Genomic DNA, 17,193 nt, shown 5'->3' with positions numbered 1-17,193 from the left:
TTACTAAGACAGGTAGCGCATAGCAATTGCCTGCGTAGAATAGAAAGTATTACCCTGTGAAAAGTTTATGAATATTTAATTTCCCACATCCAACAATTTGGGTTTTTTTCATTTCTGAATGATACTTCTTTAATTCTAATAAGTGCCGTTATTATTATTTAACTCACTTTTATTTCTATATTTTCACTACAATTTCTTTACTTACTTTTTATTTAATATTATTAATAGGGCTTGACTTAGACTTGTGTCCTAAGCGGCAGCATATGACAGACCCTTTTCCCTCCTCAAATAATGTTACGTGAGGTAATTGAGGTCCTAAGCTATAGACTTAAAGGGTGTAATCTATCTGCTAATCCGTTCTCAAGATTTGATATTTAAATGAATCCTTTAACTCATAGAATTGAAGTTTATTATACATCTGGTCGTTTGTATAAAAATATTAACATCTAATAAAGGTGCACGCATGATAATCCACATTATTTAAAATTTTGGTGGCTTCATCTGTTATGATATTTAATTAAAACTATAAAAGGTTTATTTTTATTAATTATAAAATGGCAAAAAGCTTAAGTTTAAAGGTAGAAATCAATTTTATTTAAAAAAATAATAAAAAATAGTAAATTCAAATAACCAGTAAAATTATTTCCTACAGTTTTTCCTCTTTTTTGTCCTTCGGGTTTTGTTTTCTTAAATGTCTCTTCTTAAAAATGGCTGAAGATTTTTACACATTTTAGTCTTTACAATGTATTTTTTAATATCTCCATTTTTCTTCATGTCCAACCACCAAGAACAAATTAAATCAAAGTTTCTAAACCAAGAACAGTTAAAATATCATTAAGCCATTTTCTAAAAGAAATCATGTACATTAAGTATTGGCTTGTCATTGGTAAACTTTTCAAACTGTTTTGCACAGTCGTAGCTACTAATAAGAGGTCGTCTCTGCAATGGTTCTCTGCTGTTTCTCTTAATAAATAGACATGACGAGAAATGAAGATATTTTAGTCTCTACTGCGTACTTTTTAATGTTTAAAAATCCTCAGCCATTTTAAAAAGACTTAAATATTTATAAAATATATAAAATATTTTAAGATAAAAACTATTATCATAGTCGAAATCTTCCTTTTGTTGAATCTTCCTTAGTATAGCTAATCTTTAGAAAATTGTGAAACAAGGTAATAAAATTCGTATTATTGAAGTATTTATTATTGGGGTTTACCTTTAGTAATATCATAAAATTACAAAGGATTTATTCGATTATTTTAGACGAATGAAGCAAGTTAATACATTATATTTTTCTTATCATTGATTTATATAAAATCAAAATTAATAATATACAAATTACGAAGAAAAATATAAATCTTAAATGATTTTTATACAGAAATATTTTATATTTAAAATAGATGAAACGTATTCTAAAAATTCAGTTTTAACAGTTAACAGCCCACTAGTATTTCTACTTGTCTTCAATATTTATAAGTAAATCAGCAGAAAAGAAAATGAAGAAAATAAAGAAAATGTTATCAAAAATAACTTCGTAATTTCCAAGATCATTCAAGTCTAACAACAATAAATAATGTCCTCTAACTCTTCAAGGCTGAATACATTTGGAAATTTAAATATATCATTTGATGTTTGTAAATTTTAAATATGAAAAAATAACGAAAAATGAAATATAGGCTATATAAAAATTTAAAAATTAATTCACTATTCCTCTCATTAATTTCAGAATATAATATTAAAACTGATCCGACTTCTGAGAGTGTTTCAAAACTTAGTATTTCTATAACATTATTATTATTATTATTATTTTTGCAATATAAAAGGAAGAAATGCGAGAAAATTACAGACATAATGTATTTACTATCAGTGCTGATGAGCTTCGAGCTCTGTATAGAAAACAAGCTAACCAATGTCGTATATTATCGGGCTAGATATCGGCTATAATACAGCCGATATCTAGCCCGATAACATACGGCATTGGTTGGCTTGAAGTTTATAATGTATCGGGTTGTAGTGTTGTTGTTTGTTTCTCTGCAAAGACGTTGATGGGCGCCACGTGGAGATTAATAAATAAATAAAACTAATTCTTCGTGGCATTTCCTTTGAAATTAATAATCAGAAAAAATATATTCCTTTTATAATAATAATAATAAGATTAATTAAAGAATACCAAAGTAGGTTAAATGCAATCCTCAGAACACAGTTAAATGCAAAACACACAGTTAAAGCAAAAAACATATGTCATCCTTCTATTTGCATACTCTATTCGAGTTATACATTAGACTCTCACAAATCTCGAGCAACTCCAAAGGAAAACAAGAACAACACTTACTAAGCATAAACAACATTATCCTAAATCCGCCATAGAAAGATTAACCCTTTCACGTAAAGAAGATGGCGGACGTGGCCTGATTGACATTATAAACCTTCACTACAAACAAATACAATTATTGCAAGAGTTTGTCTACAAGAAACAAAAAACATCACAGTTATATAAAGCAATAACTCTAGCAGACTCAAATAACACACCATTAAACTTACACTCACATCATACAGACTTGACACAACATATACTAAGCATAGACACCATCAAGCAATCGTGGGCTCGAAAGGCACTCCACGGCAGACATCCTTAGGACCTAGCCCAGGATTTTGTTGATAAAACTGCGTCAAACAGCTGGTTAGACCGGGGATGCCTCTTTGGGGAGACGGAAGTATTCATGATTGCTATATAGGATCAGGTCATAAATACTAAAAACTACAGAAAACACATACTCAAAGATACAACACTCACAAATGACACTTGCAGAAAATGTCACATCATGCCAGAAACTATACAACATATCACTTCTGGTTGCCAGCTCTTGGCACAGACAGATTACTTACATAGACACAATCAAGTAGCAAATATAATACACCAAGAGCTTGCAAAGAAACACAAATTGGCAGACATCCACGAACCATACTACAAGTATATTCCACAGACAGTATTGGAAAATAACACGCACAAAATGTATTACGACAGAGCCATAATCACAGATAAAACAATTTACCACAACAGACCAGACATCACACTCATTGACAAACACAATAAAATCACATACATTATAGACATAGCCATTCCAAACACTCACAATGTACAAAACACATGCACTGAAAAAATTAGCAAGTACACATAACTCGCCCAGGAAATAAGGCATCCGTGGAGGATGGATAGGGTGTTTATTGTACCTGTCGTTCTCTCCTGTACAGGTGTGATACCACACACACTACACAAAAGCCTGGAGCATTAAAATTGAAGAGAAATACATATATCATACTACAGAATGCCACTATATTGAATACATGCCATATTGTTAGGAAATTCCTGAATACACACACTGACACTGACACACACATTTAATTTCAGTTTTGTTTTGGTTGCTATACCTTGACTCTGGTCCGGCATAATACTCAGCTACCAGTGTCAGCCGAGTATAACCCACTAAACCCAACAGAATAATAATAATAACAATAGTCTCTTGTAGATGTCAAATTATATTGAACATTAATAAATTAATGTTTTATAAGAGTAGAAAGTGAAAAATAAAATCGTCAAATCATCGATTTATACTTTGTATTATTTTACTTATTCATATGATTTTCTAAAATTGTTAATAAAAATATTAACTTTGATTTGTATTTACTACNTGAAGAAAGTGTTTTTAAAATTTCACAATGGAATATTTGAAGATGATATCCTGTGGAATAAGGAACGTGACCAAATTGTCGCTTCGAGATGTTTACTTGCTTATCGCAACGTCAGAAGCGGAAGTGACGAAAAATTTTTAATCGAGGAATTACGTAAAATAGCAGCTGATAGCAAATATGATGTGTTTGTTTATAACATGTGGTTTGTATTCTACGATCAATATTTAAATATGCCTACAATATACTTGAAATCAATAGGAATCGCTATTGTGTTGGTATTTATAATATTCTTTGCATTTATATCTGACATATCTTACAGCATTGTTGTTTTATTTATGGTTATTTGTATCCAAGTAGAAGCTATAGGTTATGCAAGTGCATGGAATGTCGGTTTACATCTTTTTTCTGTAATAATTTTAATTATGAGTGCGGGATTTTGTGTTGATTACTCGGTACACATAGCTCACGCGTATAAAAATTGCAAAGAAACAGATCCTAGTGAGAAAATAAAAGCAGCTTTCCAATGCATAGGATATNTCAATTATATTTTTAAATGTTTCTTTATTCAATTAATACCTTCGATGCTCTTTCGTATCTTATATAACAAATAATTTTAGATAATAGGCTTTTGCAATTTAACTTAGAGGAAAAAGTTTTTGAAAATTATAAACCGGTTCGAAAATAGAGTTTAAAAGAAATATGTTTTTAATATTGAAACTCATTCTTGTCATTTGACCTTCGTATTAGCACATAATAGAAAATCTGCTGTATAAAAATATTTTAAGGTAAGAATCGTTAAATTTTCTTAGATTTAAGATTAGAGAAATTTCGACAATTTCTGTTATTAATCTAACATGTACTTAGTAGTGTTAATGGAAAATACTAATTTACTGCCTTTAAATATGTTAGATAAGCTTTTTTCGTACACTATTTTTCTTTCAGTACCGGTTGTCATAATTATAAATTATTAATATTTAAGTTAATAACTTATAATTAATTAAACTTAAACTCTTTCGGATCTTACTGCAAATCCCTTACGTAACAGCCTTTTATAAACTTTTGTATGCAATATCTTTGTAAGTTTGCTGACCATTATGTAGTATGGTTATTATGTATTCAGTATACAGTAAAACCTGTCTATGGCGACCACCCACGGTTCCTTCAAAAAGTGGTCTATTAGACAGGTGGTCGTTTAATACAGATAACTTTTTATGTAAATTGAAAATTCCGTGCCAGAAATTTTTGCCCGTTTTGACAGGTGCCCGTCCAATGCAGGTGGTCGCCTAAGCAGTTTTCACTGTATACACATATAGTATATAGTGTATTATGTATTATATACACGTTGATTGTCATACACTTACAATTGCTTATTTAAGTTTAAGTTAAATTTGAATTTGAAATTTTCTGAATTCCACGATATTGTGATTTCATAAAAGGAGGCCGCCAGGATGGATGAGGTTAAAATGACCGTTAAAATTCTGGTACTAGTGTGAGGATGAAGTACATAAATCGTTACCGAATATAAATAATTTTATTAATTATATTCGAAGTATTGGGAAGTACCACTTACAGTTGTTGGTTCACAATAATTTAAACTTTTGAGCAGTGTCGTATGGGGGACTTCGGCCAAAAGAACGAGGAGTAATTTGACTAGAGATGACACAGAGGATAAATATAAACTTATTTATTATAGACGTTTAAACGCACTGACATATGAAATCAAAATTCATCTACAAACTACTATATTTACCTAACTTTAAGAGAGAGAGAGAGAAAGACATTATAATCTATGTGAGCGGTTACAAATACTTTTAAATATTTAATACGATCCCTCATTGGTTATAATTCAAAGTCCTTGAAATGTTACAAATAGTTCTTATGAATTGTCCGGCAAACTTTCATTTTCCAAACGTGTTTATTTCTTCCTCCCGACTGGCGTGGCGATACAATTCCTTACTGTTAGGTAGATTGCTTTATGCATGACTAAATAAAGCAGATTGTTTATCTTCTCCAAAAATCGTCTATTTGTACGTTGGATGATAAATTCAAACATAAGTTCCTTTGGAATTGGATTGAGTTACCTGGAAAACAAGAAATGAATCACAGATCAAGCGATCAGGAGCGTTACACGGGAAACCTTTCGAGGAGAAACCGTTCCTTACGAGCGTTGTCGTTCGTCTTTATACATTTTTCCTTTCGTTGGAAGCATCGATCGATCCTTGACTAAATTTGTCAGACTTTATATGCTTCCTTGCAATCGTTCAATCTTAATTTTTAAACATTTCCCTGGATGACGAGAACAACAAGAAACACATAGCTGGACGTGGTCGAAACATCGGTAAATCACTCGACCAACTTAGTGCTATTAATTTATCTATTCTAGCAGTATAATGTGGTGTTACAGCAAATATTCTAGATAAATTACTTATACAAGAATATCTTATATCGTATTTATATTACGAATATGGCGGCCGAATAATTGTAACCTAGCGCTTCATCTGAAAATCCAGGTGACGCTGGCGCGACGGTAAAAAAAAACATGTGCAGGCCGTCAATCATATTATTTTTCCCTCTCTCGGCTACGCTACCCACGACGAGTGTATGTTCTCTACCGATGCATGCTTGTAACTGATCGAGCTTTACTCAATAAGTGTAAAACAAAAACTTGTACATGACTGTAAATAAATTTTCATGGTGAGATATAAGCTTCAGTTATTTTATATAATCAACGAACACTCAAGTTAAGTGGTGCATCAACCACCACAACGAACGTATTTTGCGTTTCGCTTAAACTTCACACATTAATATAAAGTAAAATTTTACTTTTTCCTTGATAATTTTAAGTTATTTCATTGTCTCAAGATAAAAAAACTCACCCTGTATACGATATATATATTTTAAAAAATTCTTGTTTGAAACATTATATTGAAACTTTAAAGAATTCTACAGTAGAGCCTCGATTATCCGACTCAGTTGGGGACTGGGGTTGGTCGGATAATTGAAAAGTCGGATAACCGAAAAGTATGAAAAAACCCATTATTAGTGTAGTATATTATTATATCCCATGTAATTAGTATATTAGTATATCGCTATTAACCTACTTCGCGTTGAATTTTCATCGATGTTAAGCCTAACAANAAAAAGTAATGAAATTTTTATTTTATATACACGTATGCATCAAAATAGTATAAACAAACTTAACAAAAATTGTTTATCAATAAAATGATAAAAGATTTGTTATTCATTTAATTTTTTTTCCGGATATAAATTTAAAAATTTTTAAATTTTCTTCCCGGGGGGACTCCCTCCCTGGACCCCACCCCAGCGTTGCGCGTAATATTTGTTTTCGCAAAAAATTCATCTGGCCTATTAAACCCCCTTATTCAGATTTTAGATCCGCCGCTGGTCAAGGGTGTCACGATTTTTTATTTTTCAATCAGGGGTGCCACTCAATTAGAAAGGTTGAAAAACACTGGCATAAATTATCGCATAAAGTGTTTCCTCTTCTTTCCCCCTGTCCATTTAAACCAGAAATTGCATGTTTACGAATCTCGATCTCTTCGTCGATCACTTTCCCAACGTAATTTTTCACCATGACATTATCTCTCCCGCCTCGGGTTGAATACAAATTACCATTTACAACTGTGTTTTTCATACAGAAAGTACGGAAAAATATATAAGCAAGAGAGGGGTTTCAGACCTCACAATATATATACAAATGAATAAATATACTATTAAGACCATAAGATAATAGATTGTATTTACAAAGTTTTTTTTTTAATTTAAAAATTTACAAAAATGTGGCGTGTGTTAATTATAATTTTGCAACAAACTGTACATTTTCTCACACTTTACTTCGTTTACTTATAGATACAGTTATTTGATAACAGATAATAGCATAAAACCTCAATCAGAGCTCTCAACCTGTGATTTTGAGAAGAGCTGATATCATAGCCAAAAAAGTTAACAGCCAAAATTTTAATCGATATATAGTGGTTTTGACAATTTTCATGGAATTCTCTAATGCAAGGTGTACAGAAATGGTAAAATAAATTATTAAATATGATATAAGATTATTTTATTACATCTGTTTCGTACCTTTGATCATTTTCCAGTCGTTACGCTAACGTACGGTGATGTAGAACAGCGATTCCCCTAAATATAGAATTGACACCCCAACTGGGATCACCAATATGTGGTTGTGTGGATATTTTTTTGTAATTATTATTCCTCTGCTTAAAAAATATTCAAAAGTGTTATGTTTATTTTTTTCTTATGCTCTCTTTGACAGCCAAAGAAAATATATAGGCCTATAGGCCTATATATACAACATTCGACTGAAGAATATTGACAATCAACAACAACAAGGAAAAACAAAAAGATCAGTGGATTCGTATTGGCCAGGGGTAACAAACATATGGCACGTATAAACGTCTTTAAAGTTAAATATGCTTACTAAATGGCACGTGGGCCAAAAAAGGTTCGCCATCCCTGATATAGGCTATAGTAATAACTTCGTTTTATAATTATTTAATTTCACAAAAATGCTGGCCCGTGAGAGAGTGGAATAAAAAAAAAAGAACCAGATCCCTGAACACAAAAGCTTTGAAAGTCCTGCTTCAACACACGTTACATCTATTATTTTAAATAAGACATTTTATTTCCAAACAGAAAAGTACTTCCAAGAGAAAAACGTCCCATAGTCTGATTGTAAATAATTACAGAATTTTCTATAGTCATTTGTCATGTGTCTAGCCATTAATAGTAAATATAGGCTATACAGTATGTATAAAGAATTAACTAAAAATAACCAATTTATGCTTTTTTATCTTACATTTATTTCTACTGATTAAGCATTACCATTGTTAGTTCTAGAATGAATTTTCTTTTATCTTTTCTTGAATATTGTACAAGTAGCCTTGTTTAAACGTAACAGAAGAGGAGTGGCCGTGTGAGTTGTCACTACAATTAAGAAAGCAGTGTAATGGATAACAACACGATACTATGGGTGCATGTACATATATAAGTTAGGTATATATGACTAATTAATAAACTTCTATTGTCAATTGAGTTAGTGTGATAAGCCCTCTATTAACACAAAAAATTGTAATAGTAATAATAAGGGCAAGAAGCTATAGTAGTATAATCCTCCTATGCTTTCTAAGCTATAATAAATTTTTTACGGAAATTTGTATATTAAAGGGATTGATGCTACTAAATTTGGGTGATTAAAGTTCGATGTAGAAGGAGATAGAGGGAAGTCACTAGTCCTATCTCGAGAAGAGTCGATCTTAATGAAGATTTTACTCGTTATTATCATTTATATTTTTAAAAAATAAAACTTATCTCTACCCTCAGAATTAACCTTCTTACTATTTTAAAATAATTAATAATATCAAAAACTTTTAAATAATATATAACAGATGGCACCACACGCAATTTTAAACGGTTTTTTTTCTGGGAATGATATTTGTGACCAGAGAGTCGGCAGCAGACCGGTGATGCCTATGTTAGGACTAACATCACTGTGTCATTTAAGACAGACACAGAAACATTGTTGGGTGAAGTTTCCATTTTATGCGAATGGTCGCGTATATGGGCGGTTGGATTCGGGAGTTTGGATGTCTGAGAGACNTACGCAACTCGTGGCTGGACTTTGTTTTCCTCTTTGAGAACGATGGTCAATAGAATAGTGCGTTTTGCATTGTTTATGATATTAAACATCACAAATGGTGTTCGGACATAAATCAGTTATATTTTTAAAAAGAGTAGTTGATGTTATTCAGCCGTTGTGAACCAATTCTTATTGCCATAAGAGAGTCATGTTTTATACTACCTCATTTGATACAGCTTATTTTATTTATTTACTTTGTAATTATAAATTATAAAATTTAAATATAAAAATAGAAATATATATCAGTTTTTCTTAACTATAATTATTAAGTATTTTATAAGTATTAATCTTAACGAATATGTCAATTTGCAAACTTAATACGCTGAATGCTTTACATACTAACGTTATTGTTAATTGCAAAATATTTGTTATAAATTGATATGAATCAATGTTAATTTATAATACTTTATTGCAGAATAACGATGAAAAAGAATATTAAAAGCATCTTCACCTGTTGGTTTTCTCGAATAGGATATCATATCGGTTGTCACCCTCAGCTATACATTTATGTTTTCTTGTTGATAACAATTGTCTTGTCAACTGGATTCTTCAAGTTACGTATTGTCAAGAAAACCGAATATCTGTATAGTCCGATTGATGGAAGAGGAAACCTGGAAAGGAATTCTGTCGAATCAATGTTTCCTTTTAATACTACCACTGACGTTGACCTCAGTAAAGTGGCTCGATTGGAGAATATGGGAATGTTTATAGCAGTATCTAAAAACAACGATTCCCTTTTGAATGATAATGTTATATCAGATTTGGTAAAATTAGACGAAATTATTCGAAATATTAGCATATTTTGGAATAATAGTTTTTTTCGCTATGAAGATCTCTGTATTCGGAATAAAAAGAATCGATGTCCTAGCAATTTCCTTTCTTATTTAATAAGACAATTTAAAGAATTTAAACGTGGAAAAAGATTTATGAGGTATTTATTAGTAATTTTTTCACACTATACAAAAAATTACTTTATGTAGTGTTTTGTATGTCAACTTATGTGCAGTATAAATCCTCTTAATGACCAATTAACTTAATCATTTTATGATATTTAGTATTTATAAACGTAATTAATTCTTGGCTAACAAAAAAATGCAAACAAACATACTGAATTAGTGTTGTTTTCATAGTAACATTCATTAGATTGAATAAAAATACAATAATTAATAATAGATTATTTTCTTCTCACTTGTAAAGATAAATTCCATACTTTCTAAGTTACGTTTTTAGATGTTCGACTTCCTCTAACGTGGATACTTTCATATTGTTTACATTTCAAAACTTACCATTCCAAAGTACTGTACGTCACATTCTACATAAATACCTGATTTCTCTCAAATTTGTTCTAAAATCTAAATATCCATGCTCTGAAAATTTCCCATTGACTTAACATGGGGATGGCATTTAATTCGAAAATTTGAAAAATCGGCTCGATCATGACACTGTATTTTATTACTTCTATTAATAGTTTAATAGTTTAATTCAAATCTGTAAAGTCATTACTTAGCCAAACGTGTTTCAGAAATTTGTCAATTTGAGTCGCAGCCAGGGAAGCATGCTCGCTTTGCTCGCTGCGTTTCAATCACGCCACAATAAAAGCCAGAGAAAGTCATTTAGACTCTACAGGCAGCAGTTTCCATCCCCAGATATATTGTATTGCCATATTTATTTTAGACCAATCTTCCATTAATTCCATACAATATCTGATTTTAATAATTTATTTTAAACATTAAAAAAATAATCGAATATCCAATAAATACTTAAACGTAAAATACAACGAAAGAAATTCTGTAATCACAGTAAAATTAACTTGTAGCTCATAACTGATTTCAATGTTTACAATCTATACTTTTTTTATTTTGAAATGTTAACATTATATTTTCATTTCTTTTTCGTAAAGGTATCCATACGAAAGAAATATGTTTCAACTACGTTTATCTGCTGTGCATATTGGAAGAGTATCAACGGATGACGATGGTTATGTCCAAGATTTCGAAGCATTCCGTTTGTTTTACTTTTTGGATCATGACTCAATAGAACAGAAACAGCTGGCTTTAAAATGGGAAAGCTCATTTTTGGACACGTTATCAAATGTAAAGCTTCAACATATTGAATTTTGTATGTTCGCTGGACAGGCTGTCGATGTAGAAGCGAACAGAATCACCGAGTTAAGTCTTCCACTTTTACTTATTTCTGGAGTTATAATGACATCATTCTCTTTTGTGTCTTGTTTAACGTTCGATGCTGTCAGTAGTAAACCATTGATTGGAATTGCTGCCTATTTCAGTCCCTTGCTAGGAACAGCGGCTGCTTTCGGCTTACTATTACACTGTAATGTAGAATATGTTGATATGAATATTTCTGTTGCCTTCCTGACCATTGGTAAGTAGCCCATTTCCAGTTTCATAAATTGCAAAATTCTCTCTTTATTTACTAACATTTAAAAGTATAATTATATACAGAATTATACGAGCAAGTATTTCATTAATAATGTATCATATGAAAATATTCTAGAACACTAATAAAATTATCATCAATCAAAAATATTAATACAGTAGAGCGTCGATTTTCCGAAAGTCAATCATCCGAAACGTCAATCATCCGAAAGAATTCCAGTCGGCAAATTTAAATTTTCGCCAGTGCTGTGGCGCTTCAATCTTTGTCTATATTTTGGGCTATTCAAATATTTTACGTTTTTGATACTAAATTAACATCTGANTTTCAATTTGATCAATTTTCTGGAACATTTAAAATCGTTCTGTAATCGAACCAATATGCAATAACAAATTCGAATTTAAAACGGTTCGAACATTTGGTTAAAAAATTGAAATATATAAAAATATTTATAACAATGTCTGAAATGTTATCAATTTAATACACTAAGTACTCGATGAAGACTAAACGTTGTTGAAAACAAAAAACGCATCTAAAATAGTACAGTAGAAGCCGTTCTTCCGGTTAAGCCTTAATGCTCTTCCTCTCCCCACCGCGGGAGAATTTGGAAAACTCCCTTCTTAGTGTGCGTTTCCATGACGTACCCTAACTGTGTTCCAAATTTCACCTCTTTAGGTTCAGCGGTTTGCCCTGGGCGATGATGAATCAATCAGTCAATCGGTCAGGATAAGTAATTTTATATATTTAGATGAAAAATATTAATATTGTATATACTGTAATATAATCGTAAGTTTAATGGTTACAGTATGAAGTCGACCCCCTATAATACTGTTGATTATTCCGTTTTATATAAACTCCGTGTTGTACTAGTCACTTAGGTTTTACAAATACATGAGCCGTTCACAGCCCGGCACACGTATTTCTAAAATCTAAGTGACTCGTACAACATGGAATTCATATAAAACGGAATTATCAACAGTGTTATAGGGGGCCGACTGTATTGTATTTGTAACGTTATTACTTTCTTGATTTTTATGGAACAGAGGAAAAGTACTGTAACTGGTCAAATTATGATTTCCTTGATGCTTTTGGCGTAATTCAGAATAAATAATTAAAAAGTACGAGAAGAAAGTTTTCCTTGTATTGATGTACTGTACGTGTGAATGTATGGATTTAGACGTGCACTCTTTTGAGGAAACGATTGGAGAAAATTAAAACATGTTATCAAAAATTAATCTGGAAAAATACGAGATTAATTTTTGTTTTCAAATCAAATCTAAAATACATAATGCGTTATGTAATGTCACAGTGTTACACTTTGTTACTATCAGATCAGTTGTTAAAGTGGAAATATATTGAGTTTGCTAACTGTGTATAATTTAGAAGAATCTCACTCAAAAGCTGCATACAAGTTATTTAACTTGGCTATTAAGTATCGAATCGTATGTCGCATAAACGAATAGCAAACGTATATAATAGATTTACTCGTATATCGCCTTCATGCCATTTTTTTACAATTGTAATATTAATAATATTTTGCTTTTATCGAATATTATTGCTTTTCTTTTGTTTTCTGAGATCACGGTTATACACATACTATCGGAAAGGAACATATTATTCTTCTATTTGGTTCTCGAAACTCCCAAACTTTACCTTTGAACGTTATGTTTGAACTCCCAAACTCGTATCATAAACTGTTATGTTAAGGTTACATAAAGAAAAATGCGACCGAGCATTTGCTTGAACTCGGCAAACTTTTCATATCAAAGAATGGAATTAGATTGTAAAATTTTGTTCGGGATTAAATAACATTTAAATAGGATCAGTTTCCCATAAGAAGTTCTCATTGAAGGCATATCTGTAGACAGATCGCTTATGTTCCGTAACAACAATAAACATACATAATGGAATTCAAGTTATATTCTAAATGAACACGTCTCAGAATTCTTGTTATTGGTTAACTTAAATCGCGTTCATTCTTATCCCGATTAATTTTATTGGATGGTTCCTAAAGAAAGTTATATTATACTATTATATAAGAACTGGCAAGGGCTCTTTCACGAGTTTTTCGGCACCGGAACAAGAGAAAGGAGACCAGGAAAAACTCATTTTTAGGAAATAGCAATGAGTTTTTAAAAAATTATAAATGCCAACAACAATTGTTTTAAGTTGAAATCTCGCAAGAGAAAATTTCATTACACTATCTCTATTTAAGCGAAGAATTGCAGAAAATAAGAACATCTTATCAGGAAATAACGAAAACTTTTTTTAAATGCAGAAAACAAATTTAGTAAACAAACAAAAATTCAAAACTAGGTGACAAGTTTCCGAAGAGCAGTAAAATTTGAAAAAAATTAATCCCAGTATCGCAAAAAATAAAAAGAACGTCGCTTATAATAATAGAAATACAGTATTTACGTAAGTGAACGAACGTTTGTCATTAAAAGTGAGCATTTCCAATTTAAGAACAACACTTCTAATATGAAAGGAAATAATCAACAGTGTTTTTTTTATGTTCTTACTAGCTGTTATATAGAAGATTGAGTAGGTAAATGCCTAGCAGTTCACAAAGTATCGTTATTTCCAGTTTTGGTAGATCACAAAATGGATCCGTTTCTGTGTTACAAACGAACGTATGTACGATACATAAATTCGGAAGTGTTTATATCTGTATGTGCCATTACTAGTGGAAGTTTACATTGTGTTTACATTGTGGTGAAGTGTCTGGAACTCGCGTATTTTTTTTATGAGGAGCTTTAAAAGATGTGTACTCTATATATTCTTACTTAGAATACTAAGTAAGATTCTACTGAGTATACTAAGAACATACTTAGTTTATATTCTTAATTAGTGGATGTTTTCATGCAAAGCTGCATAGTCATACAACCAACGTTTAAATTAAGAAGGTATCAGATGTGTTAAATCGGGTTGAGATCGGGTGATTGAAGAGGCCACTCAGGAACAGGCAATGTTATGGCTTCGAAATCAAAATATTAGCCTGCTTGAGTGAAGACTAATATTTTGATCCCGAAGCCATGACATTGTCCTCTTGAATGTAAGCCTACGTTTTAAATCATTATCTTGCTGATAAATGAAAGAGCTCCTATCAATATGGTAATAATCAACAGATTGTAACAAATAATTGACAAGTATCTCAGTGTAAATAACGTTATCCATTCTATTATGTATAGAACATAACATTCCATGCCCAAAATAGGTAATATAGCCCCAGACTACATTATCAAATTTCAATGTCGCTCAGTTATAGACTTCATCAATGTAGTCCATGTTCATTTTCGCCCATCTGAATCAACTTTATTAATTTTGGATTCATCTAACTATATAATCCTCTTCTAATCTTCTAGGGTCCAGCATTTGGCAAAATTACGACATTTCTACTTATGTAATTTAGTAAGTGTAGGTTTCTTGTGCTTAACTCTTACTTTCAAATTGTTAAGTTTCACGCATCTGCGCGTAGTTCAAATACACACTTTTATTTCTAAGCCATGTTTCAATTCCCTCTTTACTTGTGTTGATGTATCGCAACATCCACTGGTTATCAAACGTATGCTGTGCTTTTCTGTTTTTGGCGATCAACGTTTACTTCCTGCCAGCTTTTAAAATTTCACGATATGGCAGATCACTATTTTTTATTCTGGATACACTCCAACACCAAGTTCTAACACTGTTTTCTCAACAGAAAAAGTTTTGTTCGCAGTTTTTTCTCACTGGAATGATTCATGATGACGCATATCAAGCAGTAGCTCATTTACATATTTATTTGCTAATACCTTATTAATATGCACGAAACTACATTGTTTAATGTTGATGTTATAACAAATTAATTTATGCTTCAAAATCCTCTCTCTGTATGACTTTAAAAAAATTTTCGTCAAATAATACTACAATGAAAAATACTTATTACAATTATAAATAAATTATTGGATCCCGGAAATCTGAAGAAGGGTGAAAGATAAAAAAATTATTTGTTTAATTTAGTGTTTCCTTTACATATGTAATTATTTTGTCCAGATAATTTATTGTTGCAATTTAAAAAAAATTGTACAGCTATACATTTCCACTGTCGTCCGACTGTCCGTCTTTCTTTAATCTCGATAAAAGATTAAGAAAGATGAAAGACGAGACTAGAGTCTCGACAGGGCCGTGCCGTGCTATGATGCACAGATGCGGCCGCATCAGGCGGCATCGTGAGGGTAGCGGCATAAAAAACATTTAAGGGGTAGAATTTAAAAGACTTGCATCATACTTAGAAAATCTACCGCACGGCCCTGGTCCCAGATTACCTATACCTGGTACCAGATATACCTATGCAAACCAAAAGTCACGTTATTTCAATTCAATTTTTTTCCCTCAAAGCAGTTAATAGTTAACCAGCACGACTCTATTATTAAAGAAGAAGAATGATGTACAAGGACAAGTTAATTTGAAATGGAGAGCGTATTTTAAATTAAATTAATTAAAAATATGATTAAAAATTGCAGCTTTTGTTGCATATTGACAATGTCACAATAAATAATTGCTCGTTTGTATTTTGTATTATTTTAATGTTGTATACACCTAAGTGAAAAAGTTAATTAAATTTGTTTTTCAAGGTATCGGAATGGACGATTCTTTCGTTTTGTTAGCTGCGTGGAGAAGAACGAATAAGAACCATAGCGTCAAACAAAGAATGAGTGAAACCTTTTCTGATGTTTCTATTTCCATAACGATAACTTCATTAACCAATTTTATATCATTCCTATTAGGAGTTATAACTCCTTTTAGAATTATTCGTATCTTCAGTATATACAGCGCCATATCCGTGTTATTCGATTATATGTACCAAATATTCTTTTTTGGTGCGTTGATGGCAATCGATGGGTACAGAGAAAAGCATAATCTTCATTCCTTATTTTTGTATCCTGTTCGAAACGATGCGGCAGGTAAGAATTTAACTTTTTATGTTGTCTTTATTAATAATTATTCACACTCGAAAAGTGTTGAATATACATAACATGATATTGTTATGTATAGTCATAATATTTATTCATATTTTTTATAAAAGAAAAATCTTAGAGTTCGTAATATTTCCAAAAATGTCAGGAATTATTATTACTATCAGAGGAAGTACTCGTTTAAATCTTAACTTTTCTGAATCCCGGAGTTGACTAAATTTTGCCATTTTACTCGTATCTTACGAACCTATTTATAGTCTATCTTGCCTCTCTTCCCTCGATAGTGGCAAAAACATTTAGTATTTAGTTTATTATACTGTACCTAAAGTTGTCATGGAAACTCATCGGTAGCTAATTGGTTTAGATGTAGCGACGTCACCACCGAGTTAGTTTAGGAAACTATTCATTGAGCGCGTCATTACTCAGACACGATGATCCGACGACTAATTGATGAAATACGTCACCACTCATCGCTTACAC

At 31.4% G+C, this 17,193-nt stretch overlaps 1 protein-coding gene across 1 annotated transcript in view; it reads left to right on the top strand.

Moving 5' to 3' along the window:
• Positions 1–10,059: 10,059 nt before the first annotated feature.
• The window catches only part of LOC111641105 (patched domain-containing protein 3-like), a 9,567-nt gene continuing 2,433 nt past the window's right edge, over positions 10,060–17,193 (top strand). Inside the window, exons 1-4 of the mRNA XM_023387224.1 lie at positions 10,060–10,295; positions 11,265–11,746; positions 16,372–16,452; positions 16,525–16,701. Of these exons, the coding sequence (XP_023242992.1) occupies positions 10,060–10,295; positions 11,265–11,746; positions 16,372–16,452; positions 16,525–16,701 (976 nt within the window). The remainder of the gene's footprint in view (positions 10,296–11,264; positions 11,747–16,371; positions 16,453–16,524; positions 16,702–17,193) is intronic.

This window comes from Centruroides sculpturatus, unplaced genomic scaffold, assembly GCF_000671375.1.
Source record: "Centruroides sculpturatus isolate CEXI.00-Female unplaced genomic scaffold, Cexi_2.0 scaffold1184, whole genome shotgun sequence".
NCBI lineage: Eukaryota > Metazoa > Arthropoda > Arachnida > Scorpiones > Buthidae > Centruroides > Centruroides sculpturatus.
Note: the sequence above shows the minus strand (reverse complement) of the source record. Positions and strands in the feature narration are given on the sequence as shown.